Consider the following 18,693-nt stretch of genomic DNA (forward strand, 5'->3'; position numbering starts at 1 on the left):
TCTTGTGGTTGTAAATATCGAGGGCTGCAAAAGGCTCGGTTCCAACAAAATACTGGTTCTCTATGTTTATACGTCACTACGTGCGCGCTCAACCAAACGAAGCACAGCCATTCAAATCAAGCCTGTCCACATTTGCCACGGTCAAATATTTCTGCGGAGGCTACATGAGGATGAGCATTTATTTGAAGCGTCAACCCCGGTTGCGAATTCTTTTTCTAGTGGCAACCTCGCGCCAGAAATGACCTCTCGCGTCAGAAATGACCTCTCGCGTATTTCGAAGGAAGCAAGGTATGTATGACCTGCGAGATACCCTCTGATTTGAAATGCGTTTTCAATATGGCAATGAGAGGACAACTTCCGGGTCTACATACAGTGAGTAGAGCCTGCCAATGACGTCATTACACACTCGTTTCACACGACCCGGAACTTTTTTTTGTGATCGACTGGTTATACCATGAACATAGAAATCATTTTCTAAAGGTTAATTTGGGAACTTTTGTCTTTAAAAGTGTCTACCAAACCGAGAACCTTTCACTGTAAATAATACCGAAGAAGTACCTCTTCGTTTAAAAAAATAATTAAATATATACTGCACCGACTTCCCCAGTGTTGTGCCACACTCGCAACCAGGTGATGTCGGTAGAGGATAAAACACCCCACACAAAGAAGAAAAAAACGAAAACTACAGTAACCATGTTTCGTTGCGAACGCATGCATGGCGGATGTTGATGAGGTCAAAAACAAAACCGGCCGGCAAGTGGTAACCACTGCAAGCGTGGAGACCTGGTGAAGGTAAAACGGAATATTTGTTTACACTTTTGTTGGGCTTAGTCGCTCTTCTGTTTTATTGTATTACACGTTTTAACCCCTCGTTGCGTAACCATAGCACACGTTCGCACTGTTCTGAAGTATCAACCAGTGACTCCATGAAATGTAACACCAAGAAAACAAATCGGCTTTTTATTGCACGACAATGCAAACAAATCCATATATTAAGTAAATAATGTTATCACGTTTCCGTTTAATTAAACTCGTTTCTAGACTAAGGGTGTTATTAAAACAATAGTCCGTTTCAAAAGGAGCCTTCTTTTTGATACATTTGCAAATAGGCGCACTTATTAATTATGTATTTGATAAATATCGGCTTCAATTGACTTAGTGAACTCTAACGAAATATTAATGTTCTCTCCGATTCTGCCAACAGGCTGTTACCGCCTTCAAAATTTGGAATACAACCTCAATTGTTGTAAGACAAAGATTACCTTTTTTGTAGTTCAATGACAGTGACATACAGCATGTTTGGCGACGGGTTAGCACGTCGGCCACAGTGCTGAGTGGAGGGTTCGATTTCGGCTGCAGGCTTCTTTTGTTGAGTTTCCGTGTTCTCCCTTTATCTGTGTGGGTCTTGTTTGGGTACTTCAGTTTCTTCCCACATTCCAAAGACATTCATGGAAGGTTGATGGAGCACTCTAAATTGTCCCTTGGTGCTAGTGTGCACGTGTGAATGATTGTTTGGCTATGTGTGCCCTGCAATTGGCTGGCAACTGCCCACTGCCCCATGACTGAAGTGTTTCCACTTTCAATTGTGTGGCAATCAGGGGAAGAGCATTTCTGTAATTCAACGACTCAAAATCCAACGGAAAGAAGTGTTGGAAAAGCAAAAATGTACACATCAAAGGATGCATTTAGAGACGTCTCAATTTTGGGTTCACTTCATAAAATTGGCTAATTCACCATGTTGGATTTTTTTTTATTACAACGTAATAGTTGTTTCGTGGAATATGGGCCTCTGATTTACGGCAATTTACCCGAAGTTCTCGTCAGCCATTAGTGGTTGTTCACATGATGACCTCTTCTTCTTCTTTTCCTTTCGGCTTTTCCCTTCAAGGGGTCGCCACAGCAAATCAGTGTCCTCCATCTTTAGAGGTTTGATCCGCATGTTTGTTTTGGCCAAGCTTTTACGCCCGATGCCCTTCCTGACACAAACCTCTGTATTTATCCGGGCTTGGGACCGGCACAAGAAGACATATGTCCCTTTGTGGCTACAGAACAAGCAACTCGTTAATGTCCTTTTTTTCAATGAACTCTCTCCAACACGCACACGCCATCTTCCAACTATCATGAGATACGAAATGTATGCTTTCCATTGTCTGACAACAAGTCTGTTGAACCAAGACAGTGAATAAACCTGTCCCGATTCTAACCAGAGATTTTCAATCTATGTATGATGGTACATTGTTACCCTCTGCTGACTCGTCGGCTCATGACAACTTCTCAAATAAAGGGCCAGCCAGCTATCAGAAATTTTATCAGACAAATGTTCTGGTGGCTGATATGGGCAAACTGCTGAATCCTCCAAACTGAAGAATGCTTGAAACAAACAAATAAAAAAAGCAAAACGTTTGGCATGTTTGCAAGCATTTATTACTTGCAGTGTTTTTGTTTTGTAGTTGTTTTGTGTTTTTTTGGTTTGTTTATCTTTTTCTGTTTGCATGCATTTTTAATTTTTTTTATTTGTTTGGGGCATAGTTGTGTTTGAAAACCTCGGCCATTCAGAGCATGTTTCCCAGTGTCAGCCACAGTCCAGCATGAACTCTCAAAAAAAAGAGCTATTAACAGTCTGTATATTTCTTTGTACTTGTTTATTTGTTTGACAGGAATATTGTTGCAAGATAATTCATTTTTACTTTTAATTGTATACATTTTAATATCTTTTGATGTTTTTAAACAAAATGTAATAACAGTACTGTTTAAAGGACAACCAATATCACTTTTTTGTTTTTTAACTGACACCAGAAAAACGTTTTATAGCATCTAAAATACCCAAAACATGCAGTATGATATTTTTAGTCAAATGCAAAACACCAATAAAAATGACTTAAAGTGTCCAAAATCTGCAAAAAAAATTGAGCTGCGAATTGGGCATTTTCAGAAAGTCCCCAGTTCGTGACGTCACGCCAAGACGTCTTGCATTGCTTGTGAATCAAAACAATGGCTTTAGATTCGGAGAATATGCTTCTTGTTACACATCCAGTTATGAATATGATTCAAATAGTTCTGAAGAGGAAAGCATACATGTTTGCAATCGATTAAAACATTTATTTGTGCCATTTCGAGGCAACATTGGCGGAAAATCTCTCACCCAAAAAAAGAGGCACAAAATGGCGACCTCCTGTGGCCACCTCCGTTTCCACAGGCTGATAAATTCCTTATATGGCGCTTGGATGCCCTCTTCTGGCCTTCTGGCGGCTTTTGGGTGCAACACGAGGTCCCCAGACAACACAAGTACAGCAAAATACATTGACGTGATGGAAGGACCGCTACAAAGCGTCTTTTTTTACAGTCAGGGGCGGTCCTTTAGTGACGTCACGTACTGACTCGTCACCAACTCAAAAACAAGACTTCCTGAATATTCAGCGTGAGTCTTAAAACGTAAAATATAGCTATATGCGGTGGAATCTTTGTAAATTACGCTCAGTAGAAGTCATTTGAAGCCATTTTACAAATTATGGACACAACTTGTCCGGAGACGTCGGTTGTCCTTTAAGTGTTGAGTTGATCAGCAAGCAGTATTGGTAAGAGTAGTCGTGTAATTAAAATCTTAACAATAGTGAATAGTGAATAGTGAGGATTGTACTAAAATCTGTGAACATTATAATCATGATACATGTATAAAATTAAGCAGCTTGGTCTTGAATTGTAATGCTAAATATATTGTTTTTGTGTGTGTGTGTTTTTTTTTCTGTCTCACAGTACCACAAATGGCTATCCGGCTTCTCAAAGTCCCCACTCTGGCAACAGCCGTGTTTGCTTCTTCTGGATTTTACCTCTACAATAGACGACGACTTGATTTCAATGATTTAAGTTTGATCCGCTTTGGACGAGCTGCTGCCACTGTAAGATACTGCATTTATTTATTGTGTTTTGCAAACATGGTATGAATTGCAACTGCCCAGCAAATCACTTTTAATTGAATGCATTTTATAATCAAGATGGTTTGTTGTATATTGTAATCTTTTTACGTGTTAGCTTGACCTGTAAGATTGAGTCTGAAATGTTGGGGTTTACTCATTTCAGAAGTATAATTAAAGAAAGCAGTGAAGCTGAGAATATCAGTTGGCTTGTCCCTCAATTTCAATGGAACCATTCAAAGATTGATCTTGAGACGCCCATATTTTCACCGCGAGCGAACTTCTGTGTGGTCTATCGCCTGACTTTGGAATATTACTCTTCCATACCGGTAGCAAGCAGCAGCGAACTAATCACTTTATGCTTCAAAGTTTCTGACGCAAGGCAATACAACGAAAGGTATATTTCATATAGATTTCCGTTTGCCGTAGATGAAATGGCACCAATATTCCTCCTGAGCTCCTTAACTGCGCTCTGGTCGCACACTCTCGGTGCACAAGAAAACCTATGCCATGCAGTGAATGAACTGAAAATGAATTAGATATTCACTATAGCATTTTTGTAAGTATAAAACTGCGTATGATTCAGGGAGTGATGTGTCCAATCAATTACATAATAAGATGCAACGACGCTCTGCAGCCAATCACGGCATTGACAGTATTTGCTTTTGTTCTCTGCTCCATTACAATAACAGTGCGGCAGATATTAGTGACGTTAATGTTAATCCTTTATCATGGCGAAACGAGCGAGCAGTGAACATAATACATCAACTCCTCAAACTAAAATAAGAATTAACTGTGGTTCTTTTAAGGTGAAATGGATGTAGGTGTATGTGCAAATAGAAGAACTAGGTGAGATATTTTCTTTTTCGAGTGAGAAAGGCCTGCTCTGCAAAACATGCAACAAAGCTGAAGTTGTAAGTGAAAAATATGGACTAAATGGAAGCTGGACTACTTCAAGCAACACATTCAGCAGAAAAGTCATTTGAATGATACGAAGACTGAAGAAGGTATTGGTACATTATTGCAGGAGAGTGAAAATGACCAGGAGAAAAAGAACTGGCTGTCACGCAGGGAAAAAATCCGACCCTGAGCAAGTTCAAGTTCCAATTGACTATATTTTACTTGCCATGAAAAATGGATGTCAGATATTGGATTGTGTTGATTTGAATTATTTTTGATGTGTTATAATGCATTCTTTTTACATGTAAAAAAACAATATAACACTTATTTTTTTTCAATTAGCTTTTTTCACATTTTCAGGTAGTGGAGTGCCACAGGATTTTGGTTTTCAATGAAACATATGTACTCTGGGCCAAAAAGATTGAAATATACTGAACTTGGTGATGACAGGCAACAAGTGGCTCTATCCTGCTTAAAACCAGGAAATGCATATGTGCAATGGAATTCCCTGCTGCATCACTTCAGGAAACACCTATGTGCATTTGACTGTGATGTCACGACCCTCCTTTATTTGTGTTCCAAAACCAGGTTGTGACAGGTTTTCAGAAATGGTTAAATTTAAACCGTTCAGCCTCAAAAGTGCCGATCAAAATCTATCACACTCGGCAGAAACGGGCTGTTTCGGCTCGAGCCAGTAGTTCTGAAAAATAACTAATACTAAGGGACACTTTGTAGCAAATGATTAGAACAGGCCTCTTCCTGGCATTTTCTGAAGTGATTCGACAAATTACCGATATAAGACCAAAAAAAGTTTTATGTATGCTACTCATTTCTTTACAAGTTTTTATTTGTTTTTCTACAGACAGCTGTCATCAGCTATGACTATCTAACTGCTTTCAAGTATGTGGAATATGGCACTGAGGAATATTGGGCCCTCAAGTCCAAGGTACAGTCGATACCCGCAAAACATTTAGCATTTGACCAATAATGAAGAGTTATAATGAAATCACAACTACTATGCTTAATAGACAACGGACGTTCATTTTGGAAAATGATATGATGTTTACGGAGTCAGATACCACACATCACACACAGAGTCACCTACCACACATCTGTAAAATATGACTGCTCGGACTGAATGCAGTACAATCTATACATTAAATTGGAATAAATCACCTCACACATAAAGAGTTAACCAGAAATCTTAATTTTGCAAGGATTCAAATTGATATGAGAAGAAAGTCTGCCTTTAAAACCTGGGTACAGAGGATTTGAATGTAATATGCGTCTTCATTCATTGTTGTTTATGCCGTAGATTGGATTGGATTTGATTGGATTTGCCATTGTTAGTCTCGCTGTGGAGAAATTTACATTTCACAGCAGCAAAGTTATGAAAGGAATGAAAGTAGAAAAACAAAATACATGAGCTGCTGAAAAGGCAGCCACTCTCGCGGCGCCGTCTTGAAGTCAAAAGAACAAAAAAACTAAACAACAAATAACATGACAACACCAAGACACAGAGAGTCATTCATTCTTCAGCACTTTCTGTACCCTCATTGTTACACAAAGCAGTTCCACATGAAAGAGGAGAGGATCAAAGAGTCTCTTCACCAGTGGATCAGGGACAACATGGTGGAATGTGCACGTTGACTACAAGCTAAATGTTGAAAGCAAAGACGCAGCTGTAGCATCCATTGACGAAGAGATTGTCTCACATCTCCTGTCCCACATAAATCCGCTTCAATTCCAAGCCGCGACAGTTCCATATACGCATCGGCGCTCTGCGATGACGCTCCTTCTTATCGCGGTCTCCTCAAGCGATGCATTCATCCAGGTGTAAACTGTGGAGTGCTTCTTCTCACCTTGTCTTGCAAATTGAATTAAATAGAATGCAGCAGCACCATATATGAAAGAAGAAGCAGTAAACACAACATAAGAGCAACACATTGACCAAAAATACAACTAAACATGTAGCTTATGGGCAGCCATGACTTCCGAAGATGAAGCTATTTTGTTCATTGAAGTTCCTCCCCTCGCAGTATCTGCAGAGCAATGTGTAGGAAGAAGATATTGTGCATTGTATATCGTCAAAAACAAGACATTACAAGAAACGTGTTCAATCACTGAAACAAGGAGCACCCAGGTGATCAGTTGCGATGACTCAGATTGACAAATTGTGCACATTTCCTCCACATCTGCTCACAGCTCACTAATCTGTCTGTGTAGCCTTGGCCGAGGCCTGGTACCATTCCGCAGATGGGTGGTGGTTGGCAACCACGGGTGTAGATCTTTTCCTCTAAGTCACTATTCCTTGCCTCTGTGGGTGCAAAAAAAAGATCCAAGCAGCCTTATCGCCAGAGCCAACTTTACTGAGTGGCAACAGTTGGCGCCTGTAGCATCGGCTACTGTCAGAATTCGTTCAATGTTCCAAACAGTTGTGAAGATGTTTGCTAAACATTCCTTGACAAAATTAATGGTTCCTACTTTTTCTTGTCTCCATCAAATTTTGGACCCCTAATTCCGAAAATTCCTGAAAGGTTGTCACTGTTGTAGAGGCCGGGGGGTATGCAGCAGATGTGTACCCAAGAACACTAGGCGTTGCGAAAATCCAAGTAAGCTTGAAAATTGTACTCTGTTCTCGTGAGCGCGAACCGCCCGCTCCAGCACCCCAATGTAGCTGAAATGAGGAGTTCCGTGTGAATCACAGGGACTCTCCTGAGATCCCACCAAGAGGGCTGTGACCAAGGCGACTGCGCCAACAAGACCTGGAGGAATGCTTGAACCAGGAAATATAATACTCACCCATATTCACCTGACAGGGATACAGCAGCAGGCTTGAAGTCAGGCATCTGATCTAAGCTAAGAGTAGTGTAACGCATTTCAGCCAATGCCTGGCCACCGCTCTAAACTGTAAGTCCCCAGTATCATTGCATGAGTCAAATAATTTTAAGATGCAAGGGCAGAAAAGGAGACTGTCCTCCGGAGGTAGATTATTTGCATACTGTGTTGAGCAGAGAACCTCCAATTGGTGGGATGAAAGTAAGTGCATGCGAACGTTTGAACGCAAACAAACGTCCCTTCAGATTACTACAATCGGCGATGAAAGCCCTTGACCTGCAACTTCCTAATTGTGAGGGGCGTCTTGGATAGATCGACAGACAGGCAAATCTCAATGCGAGTAGTACTGCGATACCTCTGACATGGATCACTTCCGGGTCGAGCGTACGCTGGCGCGCTTTGGCTGCCGCGCTTTGGCTGCCGTGCTTTGGCTGCCGCTGCTTGCTCGCAAATGTTTTTAGCCTCTTTTTAGCCTCTTTTTAACCTCTTTTTAGCTTTTTACGGTTCCCGAACCACTGGAAATACCAGACAGTCACCAGACGAACGTTGGCTATCGATTCATCTCATGATTCCGGTCGCTTATCCGGATCACAGATGAAACCGCGTTATCATCTCCACCCACCTGTTCCCGCTGTTGAGGGTTAACCTAGCCACTGCTTCGCTCTGGACGTTGCTGGTGGATATCATGTCGCTTCTTCATCGACCTGTTGGACGGCGGCGGAGCTGCTCAAATTCTGATCCCAATGGGCAAGCCTGCCACCGGCGATTCTCCACTTCCCGGAAATAATGGTATATCCACCGCGGATCATGTTGAGACTTTCACATTGAGCAGCCGCTCCGTGGATCACCGATGTTAGCCGGCCTGGCTAGGTCGGCTAATGCGCCTCGAAGTGGGGACGCCACCAGCGTCAACTTCGAAAGGGTGTCTTATCCAGGACATCTTAAGTGACCGTAAGCTTGCCTTTTTTTGTATTAATGAGACCTGGCAAACGGCGGGAGACTTCTCCCAACTCAACGACGTGACTCCGCCAGACCTTGTTGACATTTCTAAGCCCCGCCTCTCAGGCAGCAGGGGTGGTCTCGCGATATTTTACCGCGAGAACTGGAAAGTCCTTCAAGTTTCACTCCCGGAAACCCTATCATTTGAATGCCTTGCATGTAAAATTTCCGGACCTTCTCCCACAATCATAGCCACTGTATACCGTGCACCGAAACCACATTGTGACTTTCTAAAAGAATTCTCTGATGTCCCCACACACCTCTCCGCTCTGTCACCAAATGAAATTATTCTCGGGGACTTCAACATTCACATGGACAATTCCACTCTTCCTCTCACCAAAGACTTCACTTCCTCACTTGACAGCTTTGGTCTGCATCAATTCTCGGATTTCCCCACCCACATAAAAGGCCACACCCTGGACCTCATTTGCATGAGGGGGGATTCATTCAATCTTAAGCACTTTCTGCACCTTCTTTGGTGTTTCAAGCAGTTCTAGATGAAAAAGGAGAGGATCAAAGCGTCATTTTCACCAGTGGATCAGGGACATCATGGTGGAATGGTCACGTCTACTACAAGCTAAATGTTGAAAGCAAACACAAAGCTGTATCATCCATTGACAAAGAGATTGTCTCAAATCTCTTGTCCCACGTAAATCTGCTTCAATTCCAAGCCGTGACAGATCAATATATGCATCGGCCAATGAATTGCACAGGAAATGAACTTCCTATAACAGACCATTTCCTGGTTTCATTCAACGTTTCCATCACCCTCTCTCTCGTCAAATCACCCCGCATCATCACATATCGCAACATCAAGGACATCAACACTGCCACCCTCGCCGAGATGATTGCCACCCTGACTCCGGACTACAACTCCTCCCCTGATGAAATTGTTTCGCGGTACAACGCGGACCTCACAAACACCCTCAATGCCCTTGCGCCTGTAAAGTCCCGGTCTGTCCAATTCACCCGGTCCACCCCCTCGTTCACCGCCCATCTCTGCCCAATCAAGACTAAAACTCGGCACCTGGAAAGACTTTACAGGAAGACCGGTCTCACAACTCACAAGGACATGTAGACAGCTCACCTCACCCATTACAAGGACTCTATCACACGCGCAAAATCGCAATACTACTATGGACTCATTGACTTGAATTCTGGAAACACACGGGTCCTCTTTTCCCTCTATAACAAAATAATACAACCTCCTATCTCTCACCCCTCACACTTTTATTCCTCTGATACCTGCAACGCTCCGCTTATGTTTTTTAGCGAAAAGGTCAACAAAATCCATCAGCACCTCGGCTCCTCCGTCCCCCCCTCTCCCAACCTTTCTACTTCTTACCAACTGCTATCCGCTTTTGAACTCCCCCATCCCTCTATAATCTCAGACATAATTACCAAATCCAAGAATTCCTCTTGTCAGCTCGACCCCCTCCCTACTATCCCATTTATTTCAACCATTATTCACTCCTCATTATCAACTGGAATTGTTCCTATCTCACTCAAAACCGCAGCTGTTACTCCAATCCTGAAAAAAACCTGGCTCAGATCCAAACGATTTCAATAACTTGCGTCCAAATTCCCATCTTCCATTCATCACCAAAATCCTTGAAAAAACTGTTGCCTCCCAGCTTCACTCTCACCTCACTTACAATAACCTTTACAAACAATTCCAGTCTGGTTTCCGCCCCCGCCACAGTACTGAAGGCTCTCATAAAAATCACTCTCCATCCTCATCCTTCTCGACCTGACCGCGGCTTTTGACACCATTTCCCACCCCATCCTGCTCGACAGACTTTCCACCCTAGGCATCACGCACACCCCAATTCGCTGGTTTCACTCCTATCTATCTGATCGCTCACAGTTTATCCAAATCAACTCCTTCACCTCACGGTCCTCTCCTGTGTCCGCTGGTGTGACCCTAGAGTCTGTCCTGGGGCCCCTTCTCTTTGTAACCTACCTTCTTCCTCTTGGCAATATTTTCCGCAATTTTGGCATTCACTTTCACTGCTTTGCGGATGACACCCAACTCTACCTCTCCAGCAAACCCGACGCCTCTCTTCTACCTTCATCCCTTTCACTTTGCCTCTCAGAAATTAAATACTGGCTTTCCCATAACTTTCTCAAGCTTAACAGCGAAGAGACTGAACTTCTCCTTGTCGGTACCAAATCCACCCGACAAAAAGCAAACAGTTTCTCTCTCACCATTCGTTCAACCGTGTACCCCTCCCTTCAGGTCAAGAGCCTGGGTGTCATCCTCGATACCTCACTATCTTTACACTCCCATATAAATAACATCACTCGGTCTGCATAATTCCACCTCCGTAATATCAATCGTCTCCGTCCCTTGCTCACCCCTCACTCCGCTGCTATCCTTATCCTTATCCATAAAGTGTCCTTGGGTGTTTTGAAAGGCACTTGAAATTAAATGTATTATTATTTATTATTATTATCCACCTGGTCACCCGTGGCCCCAACGCGTCAACCAGAGTAAACCCAAGGAGGGAAAGTAGAGAAATAATTGTTAGCAATTATGACCAGAAGGGTAGATGCATCCTAAGCAAAAGACAAAATGGTGTGGACGGGCCCTTTGGCGGCAAACAAGTTTAGAAGAAAAATTACCACAAACAGATAGCCCTGCGATTGGCTGGCAACCAATTCAGGGTGTCCCCCGCCTCGTGCCCGAAGACAGCTGAGATAGGCTCCAGCAACCCCCGCGACCCTAATGAGGAATAAGCGGTACGGATAATGAGATGATGAGATGAGATAGCAAAAGGCACAGGGAATGAGGTATGTAGCATGGCAGACACGAGAGGGAAGTGCAAAAACCCACATGGAAGTCTCTAATGCCGTAGGCCGGAGAGAAGAAGCAATCACGTGGTTGAAGTACACAGCGAATGACAAGGCAAGAAATGTCAATAAAAGGAGACAGAGGTACACAAACCCTAAACTTGGCGTAAGCTGGAAAAACGAAGCCATCACTAGCAGAAGCCCAACATGACAGACAGCCTGCGAAAACAACAGTAGTTGTTCACTACTTCAAGGCAACATGCTGGCAAAAATCTGGAAACGCGAGACTTTATGACTAAGCACCACACTCGGCAAAGCTGTGAGAAGACGTAAGAATGAAATAAGCAAACGTGTGCAGGAAACCAACGACTGTCGGGCCAATTGCCAGACAGCATTACCAACCACGCAAATCCATGCTGCAACATACAACAAACAAAAGATAAGATCATACAACCAGCACCTGACTTTTTGAAGTACACTCGCACAGAGCAACAACCATACAGAAGTTCTCTTTGGTGAACGCAAACAAAGCCGTTGCAACTGTAGTATGCCGGAAAACAAATCTTTAACCAATGTGTCGACATGGTACACAGCAACAAAAACCCTAAGATAATAAACAACTATGATCTGGAGGGAAAACGGAAAACCAGTAGCACTCAACTCAACACGTAAGAAATACCCAACGACCGTCTTTCGGGCTTTTATCCATGTCCTAAATTGGTCAGGGTCATTAAAGAAGTTTCTTGATATCCATTCTCATTTTGCACCTGCACAACTACGTATTCACTGCTTTCAGCATAGCGCTGCCGTCTACTTTTCTTTACCTTGCCTCCTGCTTGGACAAGTGTATCATCGAGATTAGGTAAAGGTTCCAAACCTTTTGTTTGAGACCTAGTGACTGCCATACATGTGCAATCCTTCGCAATTTTATGGACAACATGGTCCAATACAGGCAAATCATCCCCCAACACGACATCATAAAATAAGTTCTTTAATACACCAACCTTAAGTATAAAAAAATTGGCCGTCAATCTCAAAAGTCATATTGGTGGTGCGATAATCACGCCAGAGAGAGAGATTTGCACCCTGGACAGAAGGTGTTAATATTGCTACCTACGGGACCAAGTAAGCTACTGGCAAAGTGGCAGGGCCCATACACTGTGACTAGGAGAATAGGATGAAAATGGAGGAGCAGCTGCAAGCCAGCAATGTCGCTGGTGTCTGGAAGGGCCTGAAAAACATCTCAGGCCACAAAAGCCCAGTGACATTGAATGAAAAAGACAAGGACTGGGCAGATGAACTCAACCGCTTTTTCAATCGGTTTGACAAGACGCCAGCCGCCCCCGGCCCACCGTGAACTTCACCTGTAGCTGCACCTGCACCAACTCTCACTGTGGCCTTACCCTCCCTGCCCCCTCTCACGACCAGCTTTCCACAACCAACATCTGCCCTCCCAACCGTTGCCACACCCTCAGCCGCCACTCTGCCTCCTGGTTCCTGCCTGTCTGTCACAACTGCGCAGGTAAGGAACCAACTGAGGAGGATGCAGGTGAGGAAGGCAGCAGGTCCGGATGACATCAGTTCCCGACTCCTCAAGACCTGCTCCGACCAGCTGTGTGACATTGTCCAGCACTTGTTCAACCTGAGCCTGAAGCTGGGCAGAGTTCCACAGCTGTGGAAAACGTCATGCCTGGTCCCAGTGCCCAAGATTGCCAACCCCAAAGAGCTCAACAGCTACAGACCGGTGGCGCTGACGTCTCACCTGATGAAGACGCTGGAGAGACTCGTCCTCGCCCACCTGCGACCGCTGGCAAGCTCATCGCTGGACCCGCTGCAGTTTGCCTACCAGCCCAGCATCGGTGTGGAGGATGCCATCATCTACCTCCTCCATACGGCGTTGCTGCACCTGGAGAATGCTGGGAGCACGGTGAGGATCACATTCTTCGATTTCTCCAGTGCCTTCAACACCATCCAGCCAAGTCTACTGGGGGACAAGCTGCAGCATGCCGGAGTCGACCATCACCTCACATCCTGGATTACAGACTACCTCACAAACAGGCCACAGTACGTGAGGGTAAAGAACTGTGAGTCGGACAGGCTTCTCTGCAGCACCGGAGCGCCGCAGGGAACAGTCCTGGCTCCATTCCTCTTCACCCTCTACACCTCGGACTTCAACTACAACACCCCAACCTGCCACCTTCAGAAGTTCTCTGACGACTCAGCTATTGTCGGCCTCATTACAGAGGGAGACGATAGGGAGTACAGGGGACTGACAAAGGACTTTGTGGACTGGTGCCAGCAGAATCACCTCCAGATCAACACCGGCAAAACCAAGGAGCTGGTGGTGGATTTCTGCAGGAAACAATCGTCACCTGCACCATTGAACATCCAGGGTTCGGACATTGAGAGGGTGACCTCCTACAAGTACCTGGGTGTTACTCTCAACAATACACTGGACTGGACAACAAACACGGATGCCCTAATCAAAAAGGGACAGAGTCGCCTCTTCCTCCTCAGGAAACTGAGGTCTTTTGGAGTTCAGGGGTCACTCCTAAAGACTTTCTTTGACTCTGTGGTGGCATCAGCCATCCACTATGGCATTGTCTGCTGGTCAGGCAGCATCACCACCCGGGACAGAAAAAGACTGGAGCGCTTTGTCAAGCGGGCCAGTTCTGTCGTGGGCTGCTCGCTGGACTCTCAAGAGGAGGTGGGCAACAGACGGACGCTAGCTAAACTAAAAGCTATGACGGACAGCCCCTCCCACCCCCTCCTGCCCATCCTGACAGCTCTGGGTAGCTCCTTTAGCCAGAGACTATTACACCCGCGCTGCAAGAAGGAGAGGTACCGCCGCTCGTTCCTACCGACTGCTGTCAGGCTTCACAATTCCCAATGATCACATGTGAAAAAAAAACAAAAAAACTGGACACTTGTAAATATGGGTTGTTGCAATATATCTAAATGCATTTCTTGATTCTGCACTATGTACAGTCTTCTTTATAGAACGGTTTTTGCACATCTACATTTGCACAGTATACAGTTGACATTTTTATTTTGTTATGCTTAGAATATCTTGTTTTCTATCCTTTCACTCCCACCCCAACCCCATCCCTCTTCAATTGCTGCTGTGGACTGCAAATTTCCCCATTGCGGGACGAATAAAGGTATTCTGATTCTGATTCTGACCAAGTAAGCTACTGGCAAAGTGGCAGGGCCCATACACTGTGACTAGGAGAATAGGACCTGTCACATATGAGATTCTCTGCCCTGACAAACAAAAGAAAAAGCAGATTCTACATGTGAATCTCCTAAAGTTGTATGCAGAGAAACAATCGGAACCATTGAGCTCCCAGAGCCTATTCATCAGAGAAATCTTAGTTACTGAGAGGGAGGAGATGGATGAGGCTGTGATGACACCTAAGAGGGAAGGGGGTAATTCTAAAGACCTCTAAAGACCTTGTTGCACCTGACCCCAAAGCAACAAATTCAGTTAGCAGAGGTAAGGGAATCATTTCCTTCCCTATTCAAAGATAAACCCGGACGAACTAATCTCATCACCCACAAGATTGTGCTCAAAGAAAATAAACCTGTACGTTTGAGGCCATATCGGATTCCGGAGCGGCAGATTGAACCACTGAAGCAGGAGGTACGAGCAATGCTTGATATGGGGATCATCGAACCATGTAAAAGTGAGTGGTCTAACCCAATAGTGTTAGTACCTAAAAAGGACACCGCTCAACTACGATTCTGCTCAGACATGAGAAAGCTCAATAGTGTCTCATGTTTTGACTCCTACCCTATGCCTCGTATTGATGAGCTGCTGGAAAGATTGGGGCGAGCAAAATTTATGACAACGCTTGATCTGTGTAAAGGATACTGGCAGGTCCCTCTTGACCCCACCTGCAAAGAATACACAGCTTTTCAGATTCCGGGGTTAGGGCTCTTCCACTACACAGTTTTACCATTTGGTCTGCATGGAGAACCAGCGACCTTTCAAAGATTAATGGATATTATCCTTAAGGACCGTTACAGTTTCTCAGCTGCCTATCTTGATGACGTCGTGATCTACAGTGAAGGTTGAGATGACCATCTCCTGCACATCAAGACAGTCCTTGGGGAAATACAAGCGGCTGGACTCACCATCAATGTGAAAAAATGCTCCTGGGCACAAGAAGAGGTGAGTTACCTGGGACAATTGATTGGGAAAGGAAAGATTCAGCCCCAGGTAGAGAAAGTGAAAGCAGTGGAGAAGATACCACCTCCCCAGACCAAGAAGCAATTGAGATCATTTCTTGGGCTGATTGGTTGGTATAGGAGGTTTATTCCACACTTTGCTACATTAGCTGCTCCTTTAACTGACCTGACAAGAAAGAACATCAAATCACCTCTACCATGGACAGCAGCATGTGAACAAGCTTTTAGGGCCTTGAAATTTTTCATCTGTCAAGCTCCTGTCCTGCGTGTAGTCGAGTGTAGATTTTTCCAAAGAGTTTCTAGTCCAAGTGGATGCTTCGGATGTTGGTCTCGGCGCAGTACTGGTACAGGGCAGTGCTGGAGAAGAGAGACCCATCCTGTTCCTGAGTAGGAAACTCTTTGAGAGGGAGAAGAAATACTCCACCATTGAAAAGGAAGCCATCAAGTGGGCAATTGACTCACTCCGTTATTACCTTCTTAGACGGGAATTCAGATTACAGACTGATCATCGAGCCCTGAAGTGGATGCACTCCATGCAACACCAGAATGCCAGAATACTGCGGTGGTGTCTTACCCTTCAGCCATACCAATTCACCATTGAGCATTGCCAGGGTAAGAGAAATGTCATAGCTGATTATTTGTCAAGAATGTCTGAATTCTGAGGAGAGGGTGTGAATGATGTCATGATGTTACATAATTTTGTGTTTTCTGGATTTTGGATGGGAGAAAGGTGCGCATTTCTCCCCATCCAAAACAGTAGAGTTGGGCGACCACTAATTGACTCTGAGAAGGTGATTGCAACCACCTGGGAATGGCCAATTGCCGCTGGGACCTGATTGGCCAGAAGCTCAGGTGAAGCACCTTTAAAACCAGACTGAGCCAGTCACTTCGGGAGGAAGAAGAGGAAGAAAGGACAGCCTGGAGAGCAGTGCTACCTGTGGTCAGCCGAAAACTGATATCCATTGAGACTTCAAATAAAGAAAACTCACAATACCCTTCCTGGATCTGGCTGAGTGAACTTTTATCATTTATCCACCCGCTTGCTGTCTCACCGCATAACACACTCCCCCTTGTGGTCTGGAAGGACTTCTTTTAAATAAAGTTTTTGTTCGTTTGCAGCATTTCACCTTTTGCAGCACGTTGGCACCCGTCGGCCAGTTAATGTTCTAAAACACAATATGTGGGTACCATACGTATGTGGTGGCACTTGGGTGTGTCTCACAAGTCTCAGTAATGTAGAAGTGATCTTCTTGCATATGTGCTGTCAAGCCCCCCTCCCCCCTTTCATTTTCTCTCCCTCCGCAAAATGATTGCCGTTAGCTGGCTGTCCTTCAACACGAACCTCACATATTGGTGAGCAGTAGCACTGCGCAATGTATCATTATTGTATCATCGAGATATGAACATTCAATAAATTAATATTGAAATGAAAACGTCATATAATGTAAGTACTGCACATAAAGCTCAGTCCAACCAAACACATAACTCCTTTCAAATTTTGATTTATTGCAAAAACATGATGTAAGACAAGATTGTCAAACTCATTTTTTTGCCGCGGCCCACATTGTAGTTACGGTTTCCTCTCAGGGGCCCTTATGAATTTGGGGAAGACATTAGAATGTTCAATCCCCTCCACATATTACATATAGAGCGCACAACAAATGAATGAATAACTAGTTTTCAAATTGGAAGTCAAAAATAATGAGTGCTATTGTGGTTTAAATGGGACAATTTGAAAATTTGGTCTGGATAGCAAGCATCATGGAATTTCAGTTTAATTTGCTTTCACAAGCTAAATAAAACGATGTGGAGGGCCAGATTTGGCCGCAGGGTCTTGCCTTTGACACCTGTGATGTAAGAAAACTTTGGGAAAGGTTTTCCTTATTCCTGGGTAATCCTTTATTACAGCATGTCCATTTTTGAATGATTTATCACACAAATCCAGTATTTTAAGAGGATTATCTAGGTATTTTATACCCACCGTATCCATACACACATTCATGCGCGGGCACACACCTAAGTGCCCATATCTTAAGGTTTATGAAGAGAGACAAGATCTACTTTTTCTTCAAAGCATGCACTTATTTCAGCGGGAGGGCAACTTGCCGGCATTGGGGTACAAATATATACTGATGTCTAATGAGCCCTTTGCTTCCTCAGCAGCATTAGAAAAGAGCGAGCATGAGCGCACCGGCAGTTCGGGCAGGAATCGGCCATTTTGAAGTGTCCTTTCATTACTGAGATAAAAGGAGAACAAAATACTAATTCACTCTGTGCATCTGCACAGTATCATGCAAATTTTTATATGTGACAGTCTCACTAGATTTAATATAGACGCGTCCTCTTCATCAGGGATATTCACATATGTTGAAACTTTATTGAATGGAACGGTGATCTAAAGGCATGGTGGGATAATGATTCAAAGCCTGTAAGGATGGTGATTAGTCCATTATGAATATGTTCTCTGTTGGTACAATCTTCACGGTATTAGCTCATCCATACATTTGTGCTATTTTGAATAAACCAAACGTTGATTAGCAGATGTACGGATTAGAATTTAGATCAATTCTCAGAGAATTTGTTTCCTTTAATGACATTAGCAGATCTTGTAATTTAACAGATTTTTTTGGATGATGATGAGTGTAGCTTTTAAACTGTTGAATCAGAATCATCTTTATTGCCAAGTATGTAGAACACACAAGGAATTTGTTTCCGGTCGAACATGATGCACTAGTATCATAAGCAAAAAAAATGAAACTGAAACTTGTCCTGGACTGCCTTAAAAAATAATCTCACCTTCATGATATATATATATATATATAAACTAAGGGCATATGGGATAATTGACATTGATACAATTTACATATGGAGAAGTCCAAAAACATTGTCATCCATGCATGCTTTTGAGATCCTGTGAGTAAACACCACTAGAGAGCGACATATGCCATTATAGCATGCTGTACATGATACCTTGAAATGAGGTTGGTATTGGCCCTATACCATTATTACTGTCCCGAGTGGTTTGCTTAAATAATCTTACGATACAAATAGAAAGTGTTGG

The 18,693-nt window shown here is 43.7% G+C and overlaps 1 protein-coding gene across 7 annotated transcripts in view; it reads left to right on the forward strand.

The window, feature by feature from the left end:
- Positions 1 to 251: 251 nt before the first annotated feature.
- adck1 (aarF domain containing kinase 1) overlaps positions 252 to 18,693 on the forward strand; it is a 71,637-nt gene continuing 53,195 nt past the window's right edge. Inside the window, exons 1-3 of one of the 7 annotated variants that reach the window (XM_089005203.1) lie at positions 252 to 288; positions 3,754 to 3,896; positions 5,674 to 5,757. In XM_089005203.1, the coding sequence (XP_088861329.1) occupies positions 258 to 288; positions 3,754 to 3,896; positions 5,674 to 5,757 (258 nt within the window). In that variant the 5' untranslated portion in view covers positions 252 to 257. Of the gene's footprint in view, positions 373 to 652; positions 793 to 3,753; positions 3,897 to 5,673; positions 5,758 to 18,693 lie in introns of those variants that run through there. The other 6 variants (XM_089005207.1, XM_089005206.1, XM_089005204.1 and 3 more) reach the window with 6 other exon arrangements.

The sequence above is a fragment of the Hippocampus bargibanti genome, linkage group LG09 (assembly GCF_051943395.1).
Source record: "Hippocampus bargibanti isolate YZ-2025 linkage group LG09, ASM5194339v1, whole genome shotgun sequence".
NCBI lineage: Eukaryota > Metazoa > Chordata > Actinopteri > Syngnathiformes > Syngnathidae > Hippocampus > Hippocampus bargibanti.